The 22,524-nt window shown below is 36.4% G+C and overlaps 2 protein-coding genes and 1 long non-coding RNA gene across 4 annotated transcripts; 2 read left to right on the top strand and 1 right to left on the bottom strand.

The window, feature by feature from the left end:
- Positions 1 to 3,375: 3,375 nt before the first annotated feature.
- LOC103707396 (cell division topological specificity factor homolog, chloroplastic-like) lies at positions 3,376 to 8,105 on the top strand. Of its 2 annotated transcripts, none has more exons than XM_008791857.6 (2): positions 3,376 to 3,574; positions 7,225 to 8,105. In XM_008791857.6, the coding sequence occupies exons 1-2, from the start codon at positions 3,485 to 3,487 to the stop codon at positions 7,819 to 7,821; spliced, it is 687 nt and encodes a 228-aa protein (XP_008790079.3). In that variant the 5' UTR covers positions 3,376 to 3,484; the 3' UTR covers positions 7,822 to 8,105. The 2 variants fall into 2 exon arrangements, with proteins under 2 accessions (XP_008790079.3, XP_008790078.3); XM_008791856.6 differs by having other exon boundaries at positions 3,377 to 3,574; positions 7,219 to 8,105.
- Positions 8,106 to 14,240: 6,135 nt separating this feature from the next.
- LOC113462743 (uncharacterized) lies at positions 14,241 to 15,352 on the bottom strand. The gene is made up of 3 exons (XR_015973581.2): positions 14,897 to 15,352; positions 14,578 to 14,706; positions 14,241 to 14,495 (listed from the first exon to the last, which is right to left on the bottom strand). It is a non-coding gene; the product is annotated as an uncharacterized LOC113462743 (long non-coding RNA).
- A 2,570-nt stretch (positions 15,353 to 17,922) lies between these two features.
- Positions 17,923 to 21,476, top strand: LOC103709270 (DNA-directed RNA polymerase subunit beta). Its single transcript, XM_008794540.6, has 2 exons — positions 17,923 to 18,176; positions 21,191 to 21,476. The coding sequence occupies exons 1-2, from the start codon at positions 17,959 to 17,961 to the stop codon at positions 21,324 to 21,326; spliced, it is 354 nt and encodes a 117-aa protein (XP_008792762.3). The 5' UTR covers positions 17,923 to 17,958; the 3' UTR covers positions 21,327 to 21,476.
- The last annotated feature ends 1,048 nt before the right edge of the window (positions 21,477 to 22,524 follow it).

The following is a 22,524-nucleotide window of genomic DNA, read 5'->3' on the forward strand; positions in this document are numbered from 1 at the left end:
AAGTCATCCATAAAGTTGAAATAGTGTAATTAGCTACATATGTCACCACTTCTCTATACAAAAACGTGTGACTTCGAAAAATTGTAGGCATGTTCTCATTTTTCAACAATTCTGTCGAAATGAATAAAAACCATCTCTGAAGGAGCTGATTCAGATAACCATTTAACGACTATATTGTGTCAACCCTGAAAAATATCTCCGTACCAAGCATTTCCAAGAGGAAACTCCAGCAAAAATATCTTCGACGGCAACAGCATAGTATGCTCTCAGCTACTTGTTATTGTTAAATATAATTTTAGTGACCTATGCAGGGACCCACAAGCGATGCCTCGTGCCAAAAAAACAATGTAAAAGATAATCTAAATTTCGTAAGCAACATATCATCGGCACCCTTTTTTCTGCTCTAAATATTGCCTCTCTTTCTTTTGGTTGAACCAAAGAAGCTTCAAGAATGGATGAATAACCAAACGGTGAGTTAGCAAAAAAAAATTTAATGTTACCTAATAATAGAATAATCGATTGCATATCTATATGATCTCCTTCATAATTTTTTTATAAAAATAATTCAAAAATTGTTGTGCAAGCAACTTCTTTTTTTTTTTTGCGCAAGCATCTTCATTGCTAGTGTAACAACCCAGGACCTCACCCAAAATGGCTAGCCGGAAGGTATTATTTGGGTTCATTGATTCTGTATAAGTACTCAAGATCTATCCAGCGAATATCCGATGTGGGACTAAACACACGCCCGCACGGGTCCTCACAGCTGATGTCTTATTATGGAGAAGAAAAAAGACAACTCAAAAATATCAGCAGGCTTGCCAAGTGATTGCATATCCCTCAGTCTAGAGCTCTCTCTCTCTACAATGATCGCCGGAGCCGGCATGTCCCCTCGACCGCCACTCACCTGCCTACTGGCAATGTGCGATTTGTCATTGAGATTGTCAGAACCAGCATGTCCCCCGAGCACCGCTCACTAACCCACTAGTTGCTTTGTTGTCGGTGGAGGAGGAGGACAGGGTTCGTAGAATGAATGGGGGCTAGGGGTGAGAGGACGATGGTGGAATCATGGAATAGAGACATACCTCAAGCTTATTTATGGCTTTCCTTGCAAGAGCATATGTGAGATAGCTTTGTGCGGACTACCTCCGCTTAATTTGAGATTTTTGTTCACAAATGTTGTAATGTCTACATATTTGCTTATATGTGGATTCACAACGCATAAAATAATTATGTGCACATCTCCAAAACTTCTACTTTCTATACAGACCCCATTCATCAAAAAAATTCAGAAAAAATTATAGAGATACCCTTAAAATTTGGCTGGTTATACTTAGACTCTAAAATTTTAAAAAGTCTCAATCAACCACTAAACTTTATTTTTGTTGTAATATGACCCGACGGTCTATCTAGATCTGACACTCGTCACACAATTAATGGAGTATGAAAAAAACCAAAATACCCTTGATTTAGAGAGGTTGGATCGTGAGTTTCATACGATCTCAAAGTACTCTATCATTTATGATTCACAACCATTTATGCTTCTCTCATTCTTCAGTCTACTTGCTTACTGCTAACCATGTTTTTAATTGATTACTATTTTTAAAATGAGCAAATATAGATCTCTTAAAAAATTTACCTAACTTAATCGAAGCTCGCTTTGTATAAATTTTACCCTAGTCTGCATCATACGCTAGAAAACAATTTAAATTAAGATGGGCCAATGCCTGTATTGGCACCCTAGTATATGTCATTACATGCTACGTACTATTATTTTTGTTTTACACTTTGTTGTACCATTTTGAAAACAATTCATATTACATCTTATTAAATCCTTATGTTTACTCATTTTTAAAAATAGGTTAATCTCACAAATTATAGAAAAATATTTTTCTTAGATTGGATCATTAGAGAGTGATTTTCCCCCTCTTTAGCTGCAAAAAGAATAGTATAAGTAACTACCTTATCCTAAATAACCTACTTTTTCATTTATTTTACTTAGCAAAAACTATTTTTTTTCAAATGTAAGAGAATTATGCCTTTTGTTTTCTTAAAAAAATAGAAATAAAATTGAAAACATAAGTGCCTTGGATAAAATAGGGATTTAAATTTCTTCTCTAATATTCTAAGTACTCTGAAAATTAGGAGAACATCATTCCCTTTCCTTGTACCTTCTCAACAAATAAAAAGAGAAGAAGATGTGAAGCTCTCCTCATTTTCATAATGGCGACAAAATGCTCCCCAATATTCCGATTGACCATGATGCTCTTCTCCACAGGACTCAGGCCCTGTTTAGGGGCGCTTTTGGAGGGCCAAAAGAGCACTTTCTGACCCTCTAAAAGTATTTTTAGATAAAAAATAGTGTTTGGTAAAATTTTCGTAAGCTGTTTCAGCTTTTGCGGGAAGCTGAAAATAACTTTTGGGGAGAAGCTCCAATTTGGAGCTTTCCGAAGATGCTATTTTCAGCTTTATGGGGAAGCTGTTTTTTGGACCAAAATACCTCCATTTAAATCTCACTTTTTTTCCAAAATTCTCATCCCACCTCTTCCTCTCTCACCCATCCTCTCCCTCTCCCTCTCTATCTTCTTCTTCCTCTCAACGCCGCCGCCTCTGTTCCTTCTTCCTCTTTTTTTTTTGTTTTGGGAGCTCATGGCTGCCCACGGTGGCAGCCATCATGCCGGCCACTACTTATGGCCGGCGACCCTTCTATATTTCAATAAAATAAAATAATAAATAAATAAATAAATAAAATAAATAAAAAGAAAAATAATGAGTGAGTGGCAAATAATCTGATCTAAATAAATAAATAAATAAATAAAATTATTAGTAATTATTTAACCAATTTTATCATCTAGCTAGTTTGTTAGAGAGATAAATGGTCATTAAAAGGATGAAAAATTAATTTACACTAATAATTATAATATTTTATATATTTATTATTATATTATACTATAAATATTATATTATATTATATTATATCATAAATTCATAATACACTGATATGTTATGTTAAATAATTTAATATTATATTAAATTATTATTCAATAATACATAATGTTATATTATTATATTATAATAATATTATATTACATTATATTAATATTATATTATATCATATATTTATGTATTAATCTGTATTATATTTTATTATGCTCTATTGTATAATACTGGTAATATCCTTTATGGTCATTTTGTCAGATAAAAATATTTTCTTAGTTTATTTATTTAATACATATTAAAGTATCACAGTATTTTAGAAATATAGTTATCAAATAGTAAATAATTTTTAATAAACGTTCTGCTAGCTCTACTTTCAAAAGCTTTACTATTAAGAAAACGTCTGCTCCGTGGGCGTTTAAAAAATGAAAAAGAAAAAAACGCTGAATACCTCAAACAAGTATTGATCCGTACCAAATCCACTCGGGAAAAGTAGGGCGAGATGGAGAGAGCTGGGTGATCGCTTGAGCTCGTTAAAGGAGAAGAAGTCATGGCGATCTCTGGAGATCTGAAGGCCTTTGGGACCTTCTCCACTTATCATCCCAAGCATCCCTTGCGACCCGCCCTCTCTTCCTCTAAGGTCCGTTTCGTCTGTTCCTTCCAATCTCTTCTCAAGAAAAAAAGATCTTGTCTTTAATCCTTTTTTTAACTTATTCTTTGATCCTTTTCATGGTAGTCCTTCTGATGACGAATTTCGTGACTCCTTGTCATTTTAGCTACAAAAAAAAATCCAATTCTCATCTTTTTCTCCTCGTTTAATTTGTTATATTGGTCAAAATCCTTTTTTTTCTCGTCTTATTGCTTGAGCTGGTGCACATTTGAGGGGTTTTTATCATGTTTGGTTGCAGTGATTTGTGGTATTATTGTTGGAGACTCTGGCTGTGTTTAGGCGCAATGCCCATACTATAAAGTATAAACCCTATTTTGTCCTCCCAATGGAGTAACCATCTGAATCGCTCTATCGAAGTAAAGAAGCAGCGGTCGCCTTTTTCTGAAAAGAGGCTTCCCTGAATCGATCGTATCCATTCTCAAAAGAAGCTGACCTTGTTTTACGAGTTCGTCTGGCTTGCATCTTGGAGGGTGAGTGTTGGCGCAACGGCAAAGTTGCTCCACTGTGACCTGGAGATCATGGAGTAAGACTACGTTCATTTGACCCTCTCCAGACCCCACAATGACGGTAGCCCCGTGCCTGGGCTGCCCATTGTTTTGCATCTTGCTATGTCAGATTCATCATATGACCCTGTTTTTAGCCACCAATTTGAACCAGTCCTAATGCTCCAGCGTTGAAGCTGCTTTTGGACTCAAAGAGAAAAGGCAGAAAGAATTCTGTTTTGCATTTTTGCTACGTTCAATTTGGAGCCATGAAGTTTTTGTTCACTTGTTCAATGTATGTCTTGTTAGCACTATTATGACTTTTATGACTCCACAACTCCATGATCTTAAACTGCAAGATAAGTATCCACTGAAGAGAAAAAAAAACAAGATAAGTAGATCTTTTATTTTGCTGGTTGACCTTCTAGGTTTTCTTCGTACCTTGGTGTGCAGTCCCTACTTCATGTAAATGAGACAGGGCTTGTCTATCATAGCATTCAACACCATAGTCATCATCCCCAACTTCTATGTCCATCTCCACTCTTGCTTTCATCTTTGTCTCAGCCTTAACCTTCATTCGATCATCCTTACCCAACTACACATTTTCTTCAGCATCTAATGCTAGAAAGTCCATCTCAAGTGCCTTCTCTTATGGTGATAGTCTATGTCCAATAGCCTATTCTCATCTTTTTCTCTTTTTTGGTTCCTTTACTAAATATAATGTTATGATGGCGAGTTTTTAGCTTGTGCAACATGCTTTTGTTCTACCCTCTTCTAAACATTTTGTTAAGAAGTTTAAAAGATTTACAACCTTTAGATGTGATGCTAATGTCAATTGTAGAAATCTGATAAACCTTGGGCTTGGTTTCCAGATAATCATTTGAAGCATTCTAGATCCAGTGGTTAGATTGAAGAAATTGTTGATTCACAGGATACCAAATTGGGTTGCTCTTGGAACTGTTACATACATTTCTTCTGTGTTAACTAGATCATTGTTTAGTTTAAGAAAAATCAAAGACAGAATCTCACTCTAATGTTCTCACAAAGAGTCTTAACACGGGGCAGCATTTTGTTCTAGGATAAGCTTTCACTGGTTCAATCACCTACGCAGGTTGTAAGCTGTGTATATTGATGGGCATTGTCAACTTTTCTCATTTAGCTGGCGCAGTATATGCAAGTGCAAACCATTTGATATCAGTAAAAGAAAAACTCTAAGGCATTTCCTTTTCGTTCTGTCTATCTTATACTTGTCTTTACTACTTTTTTGCATTTGAAACGCATGACTGGCGAGATTTGTATTTGGTAGAACCTACAAAGGCACAAAAAAAAAGTTACGCAGTTACCTGCTTAAACAGGAAAAGTCTCAATTGAACATTCAATATATAACTGACAATCGCCTGGTCATCAGAATGTAGTTATTTAGGGGGCTAAATCTATCTACTATCATGATAAATGAATCAAAGTAACGCAATGATTTAGTTTATGTTTTCCTGCCCCCCTATTTCAACTTCTCAGTTTTACTTTGAGTTTGCTTTGATTTTTCATATAAGACTAGCACATTGCAGTAAACAGACAGCCCCTAAACTTTTTTCTTTTAATATATTCTTTGAACTTATCATTGTTGATAAAGATCCCTGTGATGGGCTGAAAGTGTTAAAAAAAAAAAAAAGTTAGCTAGTATTTTCAACAGTTTGCCTTCCTTTCCTGGCAGTCTGGAACGGTATAGTATGTGCTTTTTTCAGGCATATAATTGGGTGAGCATGATATGTAATAGCCAAGCACTGTTTCAATTTGTCATTTTCACCTATGACTTGCGTGTGACTCCCAATTTGATACTCATCTATAGTCTGTACAGAAGCCATGTGCACCTTTTTGCTGTGAAGCTTTTCTTGGCCACTCTCATCAGCTTGTTGTTGCTCTACTTGGCTGCTTTACCCATCAACTATTTGTGCATGATACATATATCTTTTCATTTTCAAAATCTCTTTAGGTGAAACTATGTAGGAACATATAAACTGACCAGTTCACAAGCTTTATTTATTTAGATGACAATGAATTCACATATGAATGCTTTGTGGCATTCAATGATGTGATCACGTATGACAACACCTCATGAAGTTCTCTTGGAATTCAGGTGTTCTATCTGTCACCGCTCGTGTGTTAGTGTCCCACTGCGACATAAGGAAGAATTTTGCACTCAATATCGGGGTTAACATACTAAAAATTAGGGTTTTTGACTAATGGAGTAACTTTTCCATTACTGTGCCCCGATTGTTAAAGAGGCATCCGATAAGCGCTTATACAAGTAATGAACTGATTGAACTATGAGCATTGGAAGAGCGAAAATTGTCCACCTATTTCCCTAGATAGATGGAATAATAGGCCTGTTATCAATTTGCTCTTCTGACACTCCTAAGTTTAAATATTCCTTCAGGTCTCCTTCCAAATTATGAATTCCTGAAGTGATGCAGATCATATACTTTTTAACCTATACTATTGTAGAAATAAATTGTGAATGCATACAGAGTTAACAAGCTTGGATCAAGTTGTTCATGACTAACTAATTTATGTTTATTTGATGTTCCTTTATTTTTTTTGTTTAGGAGCACAATCATAAAATCCCAAGATGATTCAATTTCCATATTTATTTGTTGAATACAAAATTTACTGTATTAGTTTTTTTTTAAAAAAAATTTTGATCGCATGACTTTTGACCAGAATTACACAAGCTAATACATCTTTCATAGTATTTGAAGTTTTGTTAGTATTTTTTTTCAAAAAATAACTGCATTACTGCATATGTAGCTAAGTTTAACCATGCGTTCCATTCTCTGTTTTCAAGAAAAAAAATCCCTATAGAAAACCATATATTGATGCAATCAATAATTTAAATGCACATTAAAGATTTAACAGGCCATTAATGGCACAGAATGTACATAAACTGAGGTTTGCTTTTCTGGGTTATACTTGACTGGTTTCTCTTTGTCAACTGTATTTCTATACTACTAAGAATATGCACAATTGTCACCATTGTTGAAAATGTAAGAGTGAAGAATCTCCAACTTGTCTGCTTCTGTCGTTGTAGTATATAAAAGTCATTGTTGCATTAAAGTGGTGATTGTTGCCATGTAGGTACAGCTTGGCAGATTTCTCAATGCAGGATCTAATGATCTTAGGATCACACCTAAATGGCCATATATAATGACCCCAACTTCTAATACAGTTCACAACAGTCACCGGTGCTTTGTGTTTGGAGGAAACAAACTCTCCTCGACAACCATCACTCAAGATGCTGAAGGAATTCTTCTCGATGCTATCAACATGAACTTCTTTGATCGTTTGAGCTTGGCTTGGAGGATTCTATTTCCCACCAGAACTGCAAGAATAAATTCCAATGCAAGGATTGCAAAGCAGAGGCTTAAGATGATCTTATTCTCTGATAGATGTGCAGTCAGTGATGAAGCAAGGAAAAAGATTGTTCGGAATATCATTGAAGCCTTGTCTGAATTTGTCGAGATAGATTCTCAGGATAAAGTCCAACTAAATGTCTCAACAGATGCAGACCTTGGTACGGTATACTCTGTGACTGTCCCTGTCCGGCGGGTGAAGCCAGAATACCAAGATTCCGAGGAGGATTACCAGGGGAAAATAACGGGCATCGAACATAAAGACACTGGAGAGACTTCCGGGACTGTTGATGTCACATTTGATTTCTTCATCCCCAGTGGGAAATAATTAGTTTTGTTTGTTTGTTTGTTTCTTTTCCTGGAGAAAGAAAATATCATGCTTCGGGGTATTGTTCTTCACGTTTAGCCATTGGAATTTTCTTGTAACCTTTTGAACTCTTTGGAATCTGCAGGTTGTAAATATATTTGAAATTTGTGACGGCGAGATTTATTTGGAAATGCATGCCATCCAACATTTGGACAAATCATATGTTTTACGTGTGAACTGGAAAAAAGGAACTCTGATGTAACATGTGTATCTGCATGAATGGTATCCATGTTGGCGTTGACATATTTGCACCATGTTTACATGCATATGAATGGCCTCAAGTGCATAAAATTTTCATATATGCATGAACATATTCCATGTGTATCTTATATTCTTTATAAAAGCTTGTGAGGGGTATGTGGAAGACTCTGCAGCATAATGTATCGAGATACTGATGCTTAATGCACATCTTACCTATGCTGATGTCCAGTTGAAGTAACATTGGTTTTGTTGCATAATCTTATCAATACTGGAAGCAACACGATCATGTTAGTAATATTGTGCAATAGAGAAATTTGCAGCAGATTCTAATTTTCTCCAATGCAGAACACTACCTTTACCCAGGTGGTTTGAGGTTCTCATTGAACAAAACAAAGCAAATACTAGCGTACCAACTAGAAACTTGCTTCTTGGGAGTTCTCTCACTTTCAACATCATCCACTTGCTTTTAGAGATCTATAATATAAGATTTTATGAGTTCAGGAGTTTCCTTTTGCCTAGCAAAGGGCAACCTAGTCTCCTCAATTATTATTTGGATTTCTTGTCCACTGATCTTCTCCATGTCCATAGAAAACCATCATACGTTGCATCGAAGAGTTGCCTTTTTCCATGAAACAAAAGCGTAGTCCAAGGATGTATGAAACGGATCGGTGGCAAAGCAAGGGTAAAAGTGGATTTATATATAGAATTCGCAAACTATTTAAGGAACTTAACAAGATCTTTCATGAATTCGGTAGCTTCAGGCATCAAGTAGATTGAGATGGAGGGTAGGTGTTGGTTAAAGCAAGGGTAAAAGTGGATTTATATATAGAATTCGCAAACTGTTTAAGGAACTTAACAAGATCATTCATGAATTCGGTAGCTTCAGGTATCAAGCAGATTGAGATGGAGGGAGCCGTTGGTTAAGGCGCCAATGGAGATTGAGACGGCAGTAGTTACTAAGCGATCACTGAGGTTGGCCTGCTCTAGCGAGGTCCTGATGTTCTGCATTGGCATGAACATTGTTTCCAGGATTGCTTTATCAGTAATTGATATGCCTCCAAGAGCTCCAGACATGCAACAAACTCGATTTAACTGATTAGAAAATGCTAGTAAAGACTATTGGTTGTCTAAAGAACCTGAATAAAGTTTCTGATTTAATCAAACTTGAGTTGCTACAACAGAGCTCACAAATCAGATGTGCAGAGAGTAACAGAGGCAATATTCTGAAGGGATTTTTCTTATGTCTTTTTGACTTCCTTCCAAGACAGCAGGGCTTACAAATTTTCTTAAAACACATTGAACAGTTCTGGAACATTAAAGAGAGCAGACATGATCATAGAGAAATGAAGAGACACATTGACCATACAACTTGGACTGCATAGGAAAGACAACAGTAATTAAAAACAGGTTCTAAGTGCATTAACTTCCAACACTCCCCCTTAATGTACTTTCTTCACAACTCCAATGAGATTTCTGAGATAACAAAACTTATGCTTTGGGAGTGCATTTGTCAGTATATCTGCTAGCTGCTCTTCACTCTTGCAATACTTGAGCTGAATTTCACCATTCTCTATAGCTTCCCTTATGAAATGGTATTTGATTGCAATATGCTTGGTACGATCATGACTAATTGGATTTTTTCCAATAGCAATGGCTGATTTGTTGTCACAAAACAATATGGTTTCTTCTTCCTATCTTTCTCCAATGTCTTCAAGAATTCTTCGCAGCCACACAGCTTGTGAAATTGCTTTTGCTGTGGCCACATATTCTGCTTCTGCTGAAGATTGTGCCACCATGTTCTGCTTCTTAGATGCCCATGAACATATGCCTGAACCAGGAGAAAAAACATAGCCACTTGTGCTCTTCATATCATCCAAACAACCAGCCCAATCACTGTCACTATAACCAAGCAAACTTGCACATTCTCCAGCCTTGTAAAGAATTCCATAATCAAGAGTGCCTCTCAAGTATCTAAGAACTCTTTTCCCAGCTCCATAATGGTTCTGATTTGGTTCTTGCATGTAGCGGGAAAGTAAATTTGCAGCAAACATTATGTCTGGTCTAGTGGCTGTAAGATATAAGAGGCTACCAACTAAACTTCTATACATTTTAGCATCGGCCTTTTTAGCACCATCATCCTTCTTCAACTTTTCATTTGCAACCAAGAGAGTAGAAACTGACTTGCATCTGTCCATATTGAATTTTTTAATAATGCCTTCTGCATACTTCTTTTGAGAAATGAAAATCCCATTTTGTGTTTGGGATACTTCAATTCCCAAAAAATAATGCATTAGCCCCATGTCACTCATTGCATAAGCCTGCATCATATCTCTTTTGAACTCTTGAATCAAGCTTTCATCATCACCAGTAAAGATTAAGTCATCAACATAAATTGAGACTATCACTATGGAAGCTTTTTTCTTCATGACATAGAGAGTGGATTCACTTTGGCTTTTCTCCTTCTTGGTGAAGTACTTGTCTATCTCACTATACCAAGCCCGTGGAGTTTGCTTCAGCCCATAAAGAGCCTTTTTCAGTTTGTACACTTTATGTTCTCCCCCATTCACCAAGAATCCTGGTGGTTGCTCAACATATATCTCTTTTTCAAGTGTCCCATTTAAAAAAGCAGATTTAACATCAAGCTGGTATATTTTCCAGCATCTTTGAGCAGCAAGAGCAATGATAGTTCTTATAGTTTCAAGTCTTGCAACTGGTGCAAAAGTTTCATAGAAGTCAATACCTGGCTTTTGCGCAAATCCTTTGGCGACAAGCCTTGCTTTGTGCTTTTGAATGCTGCCATCTTGATTAAACTTAGTCTTGTATATCTACTTCACTTCAATTACATCTCTTCCTTTAGGCCGATCAACATGCTCCCATGTATGGTTTTTTTTTATCATACCCATCTCTGCTTCCATTGCCTTGACCCAAACTTCTTGCTGTTTTGCTTCTTCAAAGCTTCTAGGTTCTAGGACAGAAAAATTGCATGCCTCATACACTTCACTCAGACTTCGCATCCTTCTTGGAGGACTTTCAGGTGAAGAGTTGATGGGAGAAGACAATCCCGAGCTTGAGCTTGGATTTGATGGGGCTGTAAATGACTGAGAGGAAGCTCCATCATCTGAAATTTCTGAAGTATTGTGCCCCACTTCACATGTTTCAGATGGAATCTCCTGCACTCTATTGTTAGTCCACTTCCATGAAGCTTTTTCATCAAAAATAACATCTCTACTGATGATTAATTTTTTAGTTTCAATATTATAAAGCCGATACCCTTTTGTTCGAGCTATTTCCAACAAAGATACATTTTTTACTTTTCATATCAAACTTTGCTCTCTTCACACTAGGAATGTGTGAGTAGCAAATGCAACCGAAAACTTTGAAATGCCTTACTGATGGCTTGATTCCGCACCAAGCTTCAATTGGAGTCTTGTTCTTCATTGCCTTTGTTGGACTTCTGTTGAGAATATAAGCTGCTGTATGAACAGCTTCAGCCTAGAAGGTTTTTGGTAAGCCTTTCTCATGTAACATTGAGGTAGCCATCTCCACAAGAGTTCGGTTTTTGCGCTCAGCCACTCCCTTTTGCTGTGGGCTGTATCCTGCTGTCAATTGCTTCCAAATGCCTTCATCTTTGCAATATTCTTCAAAATTTTCTGAAGTGTACTCGCCTCCTCTGTCACTTCGAATAGTCTTAAAAGTCTTGCCACTTTGTTTCTCAACAAATGCCTTGAATTTCTTGAACACAAGAAAGGCCTCTGATTTTTCTTTCAAAAAATAAACCCAGGTCATTCGAGAGAAATCATCAACAAAAATAAGAAAGTACCTGTTATGATTCAAAGAGGGAGTTATCATTTGTCCACATATATTCGTGTGTATTAGCTCCAATGTTGCCTTTGCTCTCCATGAGCTTTGTTTTGGAAATGATCCACGGTGTTGTTTGCCTATTATACACCCTTCACATGGATCCAAACTGATTTCAATGTCAGGTAGTCCATTCACCATATTTTTCTGCTTTAATAGCTTTAGCCCATGGAAGTTTAGATGACAAAATCTTTTATGCCATAGCCAAGAATCTTCAACAACTTCTCCTTTAAAAGCTGAAACTGATTCATACTTGAATTCAATAAAAAAATTTCTGTTCTTGGTTATCTTGACAGATGCAATTGCCATAGTCTTATTTTTTCGATCATAAATTATGCAGCCATCATCTTCAAAGCAGAGATGATAGCCATTCTCCACTAGTTGCCCAACACTTAGCAAGTTCTGTTCAAGGTTAGGAACAAGCAAAACATCATGAACATGCTTCGTTCGTTTTCTAGTTTCAACAGCAATGCTTCCTTTTCCTTTGGCTTGAACAATAGCTCCATTTTCCAGCCGTACCTTAGGTGTGACTGTAGTATCAATACCAACAAATATTTTTTCATTTGGTGACATATGATTACTACACCCACTATCTAGGTACCATACACTATTCTTTTCTTCACAAGCTACTTGGCAAGCATAAAATAAATTTCCTTCATCATCATCCTTTTGCTCAATGAAGTTAGCTTGATTATTGGTCTTAAATCTGCAATTTTTTTCAATATGCCCAAACTTTTTACAGTGATTGCATTGAGGCTTTCCACGATGCCAGCATCTTGAGGTATCATGGTTTGTCTTTTTGCAAATCTTACATGACATTTTAGAGTCATTGGAGAACATACCTTTTTCATATTTTCTTTCTTCCTTCTTTGAGTCATTCTTTTTCCATCTTTTTTGTTGATTGCTTGAATTACCTTTCTTGAAGAATCTTTGAGGCTTCAAGTTGAGCTTCGATTGAAAAGCACTTTCAATCGATTGGTCTGAACGCCATTGTCTCCTCTGCTCATGAGACTCCAAGGAACCCATCAATTGCTCAACGGATAAGGTGCTGAGATCCTTTGACTCTTCAATTGCTGCAACAATGTAATCATATTTTTCGGGCAAGCTGATTAAGATTTTCTCAACTATCTTCTGATCAGAAATATCTTCACCATACGTCTTCATCTGATTAACCACATTAATGACTCTGGAGAAATAATTTTTTACAGATTTAGATTGCTTCATTTTTAAATTTTCAAACTCCCTTCGTAAGAATTGGAGTTTTACTGTTATGGCCTTACTGTCACCTTGAAACTCCCGTTGCAAGGTCTCCCAGGCTTGTTTGGCTGTATTGGCTCTGATGATTCTTGGAAAAATGGTTGGAGAAACTCCATTTTGAATCTTGGAGAGGGCTCTAGCATCTGTCATTCTGTTTGCATCAAGTCTCTTCCTTTGGGCATCAGAAAGTCCACTCTCATCATCAGGATCTTCGAAACCTTTTTCAACAATGTTCCAAAGACCTTCAGCCAAGAGCAAAGTCCTCATTTTCACCTTCCAAAATTCATAATTTTCACCTCCAAAAACTGGAATAATAGAGAAAGAAGGAGCAGGATTTTCTGCAGCAGAGGAAGCCATCTGGTCCTGTAGTTGCTGTCTTCTTTTGTGGGAGAAATACGCCTAGATATATCTATCGAAACACTGCTCTGATACCAATTGTTGGTTGTCTAAAGAACCTAAATAAAGTTGCTGATTTAATGAAACTTGAGTTGCTACAGCAGAGCTCACAAATCAGATGTGCAGAGAGTAACAGAGGCAATATTATGAAGGGATTTTTCTTATGTCTTTTTGACTTCCTTCCAAGACAGCAGGGCTTACAAATTTTCTTAAAACACATTGAATAGTTCTGGAACATTAAAGAGAGCAGACATGATCATAGAGAAATGAAGAGACACATTGACCATACAACTTGGACTGCATAGGAAAGACAACAGTAATTAAAAACAGGTTCTAAGTGCATTAACTTCCAACAAAGACCTCTAATTGTGAGTCTTGTGGTTTTAGTATGACAAAAGTGGGTTTGGCTTCAGAAAATTCTAGTTTATCATTATATACTCTGAAACATCTAATGCCACCCACACCTTTCTTGTCATATAATTTATATGAAAATTTGATACCAGCAACTATAAATATCATATTTTTTGCAAGTTCTACAATTAATGCCACCATTTAAGAAAAAGCAAAATAGTAAGAAATAGAGGATGACCAGGTGAAGTTGAATGACATAAGCCAATAATGCAGATACTCTATAGCATACCTGAGCAAGATGTTTGAAGTCTGACAGTGCTTTCATAAGACCCAAGTTAAGTACTCTTGCAGTCATAAAGAAACATTCGCATATAAATGAATATTTATTCTTTCTTGAACAACCCATCAATGGCTTTGCTTTAGAAAGGGCAACACTCTCACTATTACTACCAGAGCTGGTGGCTTCTTGGGATTCTAAAACACGGTTGACATGCCCATCAGTCTTCTCACAGTTTTCATTACCTATCCATGCTGCAACCTCTTCAGATGATGCATGCATTGCTGTCAATTGTCTAATATAAACAGTGGCCACTAACTAGAAAACAGAATAAACGAGTCAACAATAAAAATAGAGCAAATAGATAACAGACTCACCTAAATTCTAGACGATTGTTATAACATAAATATTTTGGATCAATTTTGTCCCTTTTTGTTGTGGCTGCATCTAGAAAGGGTTCACAAAGCCGAAGCATTACTGCACAAAGATTCACAAACGTTCCAGAACTGGCACATAATATTGGATCAACCTGTGGCACGATTACGTATCATGGTGATCGCTATAACCAAATCAACAAAAGTGAAACATGAAAAAAAAGTCAGGAGGAGGGGGGAGGGGAGGGGGAAAGCACATAACGTAAGATATTGAAGTGCATCTATTATATGTTCTTATCAATAACATTTTTTCGATCATTACCTGCATGCGGGACCTTGCTGAGCTTCTTTTAATTACCTCAGCATTCAGCAAGATCTTCAAGAACTTCTTCCCATGTATCTACATTTTCAGTACAGCAAGAAAAACTTCTCCAAGGCCATCATATAAAACATTCATGACTGTTCTGATTGTTGTGTAAGATGAGATAATAAATCAGCTGGTTGACGCATTGATGCTTCAGAGAAGCATTGCTGGCTGTTAAATTATTAAAAATGGAAAGTAGTGAGGAAAGAGGAAAGTCATGTATAATAAGAATGAGAACATGTATATTAGAGAGCATTGAACTAAATAGATAATTAGGATGTTGTCTTGACAAGTGGAAATTCTTATATTTTAAAAACAGGTTATTTGGAAATGATAATAAGTTTCCTTCATGATTGGCTCCACATTAGCCAGAATCAAGCCCCCACTCACTAGCATGCATTCTTAAAAGAAAAGAAGTTACCTTATTTTTGTTAAGATTTACATGAAGTATAACCAGTTTTCTAAGAGGGGAAGGAGCAGGTGATGAGTTTCGATATAATTATTTAGCAAATAAGCTGAAACAGAATCATGAGTCACCAAATTAAATGATATAGATAATCTAGATATAAAGAACCTCCCATGCTAAATTTCTTTTCATGCTTCATGTGAAGAAGTTAAGCATTTAAATATTGCATTATGACAAACAGAATATTGCATTATGACAAACAGAATTCTTTGTATAATGATCTAAAAGATGCCTGCTGCAAAAACCTTTCTCACTAGAATATTTTTCTTGCCCAAATGTCAGCCAGTGAGAGATTGATAAATTCAAATACACACACACACACACACACACACACACACACACACACATTTAGGAAAGGCAACAAAGAGATATTAAACATGACATAAATATGTGGCATAAGGCTCCTTGGTTATAGCAAGCTAGTCTATAGTCCAACAATTGCACCCATTCTCCATTTGGATGGCGTACAAATTTCAAATCTCAGGAGGTGCTTTCCCAAGAGTTTGACCTAGATAAATCTCACATCATTTCTTCAACAAATAAGCAATAGACACCCAACCATTGTTCTATAAAAAAAAAGGAAAAAAGAAGGTTTCTTGATTAAATTATGGTCATACGTATCTAAGAATCTAGGCAAAACTCCAAAGAGATGTTTTATCTATGTTTTTTTTGGTAGTGTTTTCTCTATGCTTTTGAGGACATGTCTTGGCACAACAGTATGGTTGCTCCATAGTAATTTCGGTGTGACATGTTCGAAACACAGAAACAATCTCTCTGCATGCGAGGGTAAGGTTGCATACATCTAACCCACCCTAGACCCCACAGTGGCAAGATCGTCGTACACGAGGACACCCTTTAGTTTTTCCTCTATGCTTTTGCTAAGTAGTATCATGCGAAGAAAAAGGTATTAACCATTCAAATAGATTTAGATAGTCCTAAAAATCTTACGATTGGTATACACAAAGTATGGATAAGAAACATATCAATTTAGAAAAATAATTATATTTTGATGCGGTGAAGTTTTATTTTGATTAAAAGGCTAATTTTGAGTCAACTGTTTAATTAGAATTCCAGATTTTCGTAGGTGAATTGAGGGTCCTTTTGGGATTAGAAGTTAGATCTTTAGAAAATTTTACATTTCTAAATAGTGGCCTATCAGAATTGACATTTCTTGTATGAATATATGATTTATGGGCAGTTCAAATGAACTTGTTTCTTTTCTAGTTCATTCCACATTTTCCCCTCCAAGTCCTCTAATCACCTTTTCTTTCTTGTTCTTCTTCTTTGTTAACTTCTCACCATGCTATACATGCAACACTATTCAAAGTTTTGCTGCATTTGGTTTGTTGCTGATCTTGAAGCAGAGGCATCCTCTTTGAAATTCATGAAACATGGTGGGCAACACCAAGCATGACAATTAGTTTCAGCAAGATGAAGGCAACCTTGATCATAACAATTATGCTATCAGTGACATATAGCAATCTCTTAGTAGCATCCAGGAGAAACAAACTCAGCATACTATCCAGTTTGGTCATCTTAAGAGTCAAATGCAACAAGGCATTATGCTTATAAGACCAAGAAGACCACAATTCAAGACTTGAGACCAACCAAATCAAAGGGTTTAGAATCTCAATATTCTTCATCTCATGTTGAAAAAAGAATAGATCTACTTTTTAACAAGGAAACTGGACCCTGGGAATAACCTAGGACAATCGCCTGCTGAATTGAAAATCCAAGAGAACATTTGTTGAAATCCAAGATAGAGGATGCCAAATGAGAATTTTCCATAACCAAATGCCTACCCCCTACAAAGGTAAGTCCTATAGGCAGACGCCTTTGTTTGGGATTCTTGCAGACAATGCAGGATGAATGTCAAACAAAAAGAAACTATATCTTAACTCTATTTCTGAAGATAGTGAAATTGATCATTTCACAGAATAGATTAATAAAACAGAAACTATATATCCTCACCAGAAATGCTTCCATTTCAGTTGCCACCATATTCAGGAAACTGCAACAGTCAATTGGAACTGCATGTATAGCATATACATACATACATACATATACATACATACACATACATACATACATATATATAGATACATACATATACATATACACATATACACACACACACATATATATATATATACGTATACATATACATATACATATATCTGTCTATATTATCTCTGTGCGCACATGCGTGTGTAAGTCAGCGCCACGATCAGTGACTTGCATAATTTTATGCTCGATAAGACTAGGGTATTATTTAATATATCAATATTTTGTCTAAAATATAAATATTAATTTTATTAGTTTATCTAGTTATGTTGGGTTCAAGTTAAAACTTGTTTTAAGCTTAATCCTAAGAATCAAGTTAGGATTTTTGAGCTCAAATCCAACCCAGGTTTTAGATCCTTGGCCAAAACCTGACCCAGTGAGTGGATTGAGCTGATTGGTTTCAGATTGGGCCCCACCTAAGTAGCATCCTTATCCCCAACGGTTTTATCAAAAGACACCATAGCTGTGCAGCAGACAGAAACAGGTCATAATGTCAAGGTTGGGGAAGAGCACCATCTCTTCTTTCAGGCTCTCACCTTTGCTTCCTTACTGGAGTAATGGGAGGCAGTTCAGACCCACAAGAGCAAAGAAACCAAACATAGGAGGAAACTCTCAAGCTAAAAGTCCTACCTTCTCTCTTAGAATTTCTAAAGCCTTTGTAGCCAGATCTGCAGTTGCTGTCTTTGCCCTGGGATTCCTTGATGCTGGGTGAGTGCCTTATCTCTTCTTGTCCATATAATCCCTTCCAATCACTGTACCAAAGCTCTTATGCTTCCATCTGAAAGGATCATTGTAAAATTACCCAATAATATTGATTTGACTCTGAGTTGAAACTCCTATGCCTTTTGTCTTCCCCCAGTTTATGTAATAAATTATTTCTGTGCAATTATAAAGTATACTTGGTAGGGGTGTTTCTCACCATGAATTGGATTTCTATTGAAATTGTGAAACCAAGTTCCCTCGAGACTAAAATTCTACACCAATTAAGGGGTTGATGCTAGCTGCAAAATTTATTTCTTTATATTTTTACACTACCAATTTGATGTTATATTATTACTTCGGAAACGGAAAAATAAAGTATCAAACACAAGGGAATGATGACATACTTGACAAATTGCGACAAACATCCTTTATCCCTCTCAAAGCAATGCTATATTAGGTTCTATTCATGTTTCATGACCATTGTTTATGAGTACTATTACTTACATATTGTCAATGCTTTTTTCTTTTCTTTTTCTTTTCTGTTTTTTTTTTTACTTGACAAGTGGGCACCTACTATTGTCAATGAAAATTACCTGCATTACTGAGAGGAGTATAATAAATCAAGGTAGAGAAGGAAAATATTAGATTCATTTCCACTATGCATTGATCCAAAGCATATGATCTGCAGCACAGCTGCCTATAGAAGTTTTTTCATTGATTTCTTCACTTATCATCCAAGCATTTTTCTTACCTCCTCATAGAACCATGTATATGCATATGGCTATCGCATAATTTTGACTTGTATCTAAATGTTCTTGGTTTAGAGAAGACTGTGAAGACAGACACAACTCCACATCTAATGTAAAGCTTGAACCCAAACAATTTGATTGCATGTATAGGAAAATGAATCTTTTTTGTTGTTTTACCGAGCACCGAGAATATAGCCAGGATATGCACAAAATATGGCAGGATGATCAAACATTCCTACTACACTGCATGAATTATACGATGCACAATTTTTAGGTGAGCCTTTTGAGGATTAAACATGATCAGCTACAAAGTCATGGATAATGTCCAATTAATTGCTATAAGATATATGAGACACCATACGACATGGCAATAAAAACTAAAAGCAAAAAGTTCAGACAAGGGGGGAGGCAACCGGCTTCTGAGCTGGTTACTTACTAATTTCCCTCTAACTTTTCATGTTACTCCCACAAACACAATAGTTATTGATATCCACTTGAGTTAATTGTAGAATTTAGCACTTAAAAAACATGTAGGAGTCATTGTCAAAAAGTTGCTCTATGTGGTCTCTTATTTATTTATTTATTTTGAAAAGCTGAGATGAATCCTATAAATTCTCTTATGAGGGTGTAGAGGAAAGCTAGTAAAGACCTGCATAGGAGCCGGTGGCCACATATTTTTTGTCTTCTTTTCTTAAACATCGTGGTTAGAGTAGTCAGAGTGGTGGTTAGAATAATAATAATGATGTAAGCATATGGTTAGAATGGTTAGACTAGTGGAGTTTTTTTTTCAACAATGGTTGTATCTTTAATCCAATGTTTGGCTCTTTGATCATACGGCAGATTTGAGTTTCGGGAGCCTAGCCTTCTATCCTCAATTCGCTCCTTTTCCGCTTAAATTTCTGGCATTGTGAGCTTCTAGAGATCTCCATTCCTCCATTAATATTGTTCTTCTTCTCTACCCCATTGCAGGTACTTCTTAAGCCCCCAAGAGAAGAAGGAAGAAAGAAAAAGAAGAGTCCAGTACCCTTCCCCCCCTCCTCCAATTTGCCCACTCCTCTGTCCAAATGCTCCACCCCGCCCCCTTTTCAACTCCATCTCTACAACCCTACCACCCATAGTATACCGTACTGGCCTGAACCAGGCGGCATAGAGTGTACCGCACCGGTTCGGTATCGGTACTTAGTATGAGTGGCGTACTGATATTCGGTATGCCAAAAATAAACTCCGTACTATACTGTACCGACACTATTGGTATAGAGTCTAGTACCGAGATGGCAAACCTTTTTACCACCTCTCTCTCTAGCTCCACCTTTGGGCACCCCTTTGCCAAATCTGGCCCTTCTCCCTATCCTCATCGAGTTTGGATCCTCTCTAATTCATTTTAGAATTGGAGGGGTGTAGTGTGTAGGTCATTGCTTCTTATGTCATGCATGACAGCCCGCATTCGCACAGGCCCCATGTGGTACATCAGGCCGCATGCTATGCATGGCCCAAAGCCCATCTCTCTCTCTCTCTCTCTCTTATCTTACACTATTCCTTGTGCTATACCACTATTTCATTGAAGAATTTGCTTTTCATCAACAAAGCCTCTAGGAACTTTCTTTCCTTTCATCAGGTCTTTGGACCTATCTTGCTATTGCTTTTATGTTTTCAGACATCAAACTTTTTAGATTTTTTCAGCAGATTAATTGGTTCTTGAATTTGTATTTAAGCTGATTTTGTTCATTTGGTGCTTTCTACCTTCGATTGTGTCGCTGGTCAATATGAACTTATTAGGATTCTCTGTGGTTTTTCTTTTTTTGAGAAACAAAAAAATGGTAAAACTTCTTCATGGTGTATTTTTATGTATAAATTGTTGCCTTCTCTTTGTCTGAATTTTTAAAAGTTTCTTAGAGCTATTGGATTGCACTCTCATTGCTTAAACTTGTACTGCATAAGCAATAAGGTAATTTTGTCTACCCACCACATGGCCTTCTATGTTTCATGGCAAATCCCTTTCACATAAAATTATCTTATTTATGAAATCAACACTACGTTGCAAAGAGTATATGTGAGGTTGGCAGCAGGCAAGTTTCAAATATTTGCAACTGCTTTTTTACCCTTCTCTGTGCTTCTCCATGGATCCATGGCACTCTTTAGGATAGAATGAATACCAGTAGTATAATTTGCTTAAGCACAAGCATATCTTGAGAAGTAGTACTTTATGCTTATGCTGATTTCTGTAGTCTATGGGTTTTGACTTCCTGGTTTCAATCACAATGTGCTGTTCAGGTATAGCGGGGACTGGTCTCGCATAGGTGTGATTACCAAAGAGACTGAAGAGTTGTTAAAGATTGCAGCTTACTTGATAACACCTTTCTGCCTATTTCTAATTATTTCTATTACAGATGGAGATAAGGCTCCATAAGGAAACTGAGGAGGCTTCTTCAAGAAACACTTCTTATGAAATTCCAAAATCATCTTTTGTAACTCACTGTTGCAAGTGTTAAATGATACCAATGAATCTAAGAGATGCAAAAGAAGTTAGAGACTAATTGAAAAGGTTTCTAGTTTTTAATTTGAGATGTCTCCACTTTTCTATGCCTATCTTTGCCTCTTTTCTATGACTATGCATCCACTTTTTTTGGATGAGCAGCCGATCTGCTAATGGAGAAGGGTGCATACATCATGGCGATAAGTCTAACTAAAGCTAATTGTTATTTGTTACAACAATATGTACATCAATATATAGCCTAACAATAGGCTAATAAGAAAAGTGTATCGAGTGCAAAAGAAGCTGGTTCATAAACAGTAGGCTTAAGAGATGGCAAAGTATCACGATGAAGAAGTGATGCTCTTACTAGTTCAAACTCATCTTGAAGAGCTATGAGAAATTGTTTCAAGCGCATGTGATCTCTATAGGAAGTAAATTTCTCGGCATCGCCATCATGGTCCTACTTAGGCTTGTACCGAGTTAAATGATCCCATATAAGATACATCTAAGAAAGAAACTAGTGGATAGATTGCTTGCTTTATGTGATGCACTTCAAACAGCAATTGATATTGATGGGCGATATCGGAGGTGGAATGCCATTTAGCCAGGATATCCCAAACCTCCTTAGCTATTCGAAATCGATCAAATTGAAGATGAATACAAGGAACTGAAGTATTCCTGAACCATGTAATGATCTAGTGATTTTTACTATCCCAGTCCTCAAGCCAATTATAAAATTCTTCTTCATTCTGATCTTGTTTTTGAATAGGCCGATGGATGTCTCTAGTAACAAACCACCGGAGTTTACAGCCTTTTAAGAAATTAGACATCTCTTGTATTCAAAAAAAATTAGTTAGATCCATCCAAAACAATAGAAATAGGTAGAGAGACATCAAACTTACCTATAATTGCAAGTATGCAATGGTGAACTAGTGAGAAATAAATGAAGTAGATATAACTAACAGAAAGAACCCAAGCAAGAACAAAGGTCAACATTGCAAGAAAATATAAAATATATAAATATATCTATTTCATCCTATCAACTTAAGTTTTTGGGACAAGTAGTTATTTTAACATGGTATCAGAGTAGAGGTCCTGAGTTCGAACTCTGTCGCTGTACTTACAGTAATGC

This window comes from Phoenix dactylifera, chromosome 15, assembly GCF_051530095.1.
Source record: "Phoenix dactylifera cultivar Ajwa chromosome 15, Ajwa_hap1_PhDact_Kaust_v1.1, whole genome shotgun sequence".
NCBI classification, from domain to species: Eukaryota; Viridiplantae; Streptophyta; class Magnoliopsida; order Arecales; family Arecaceae; genus Phoenix; species Phoenix dactylifera.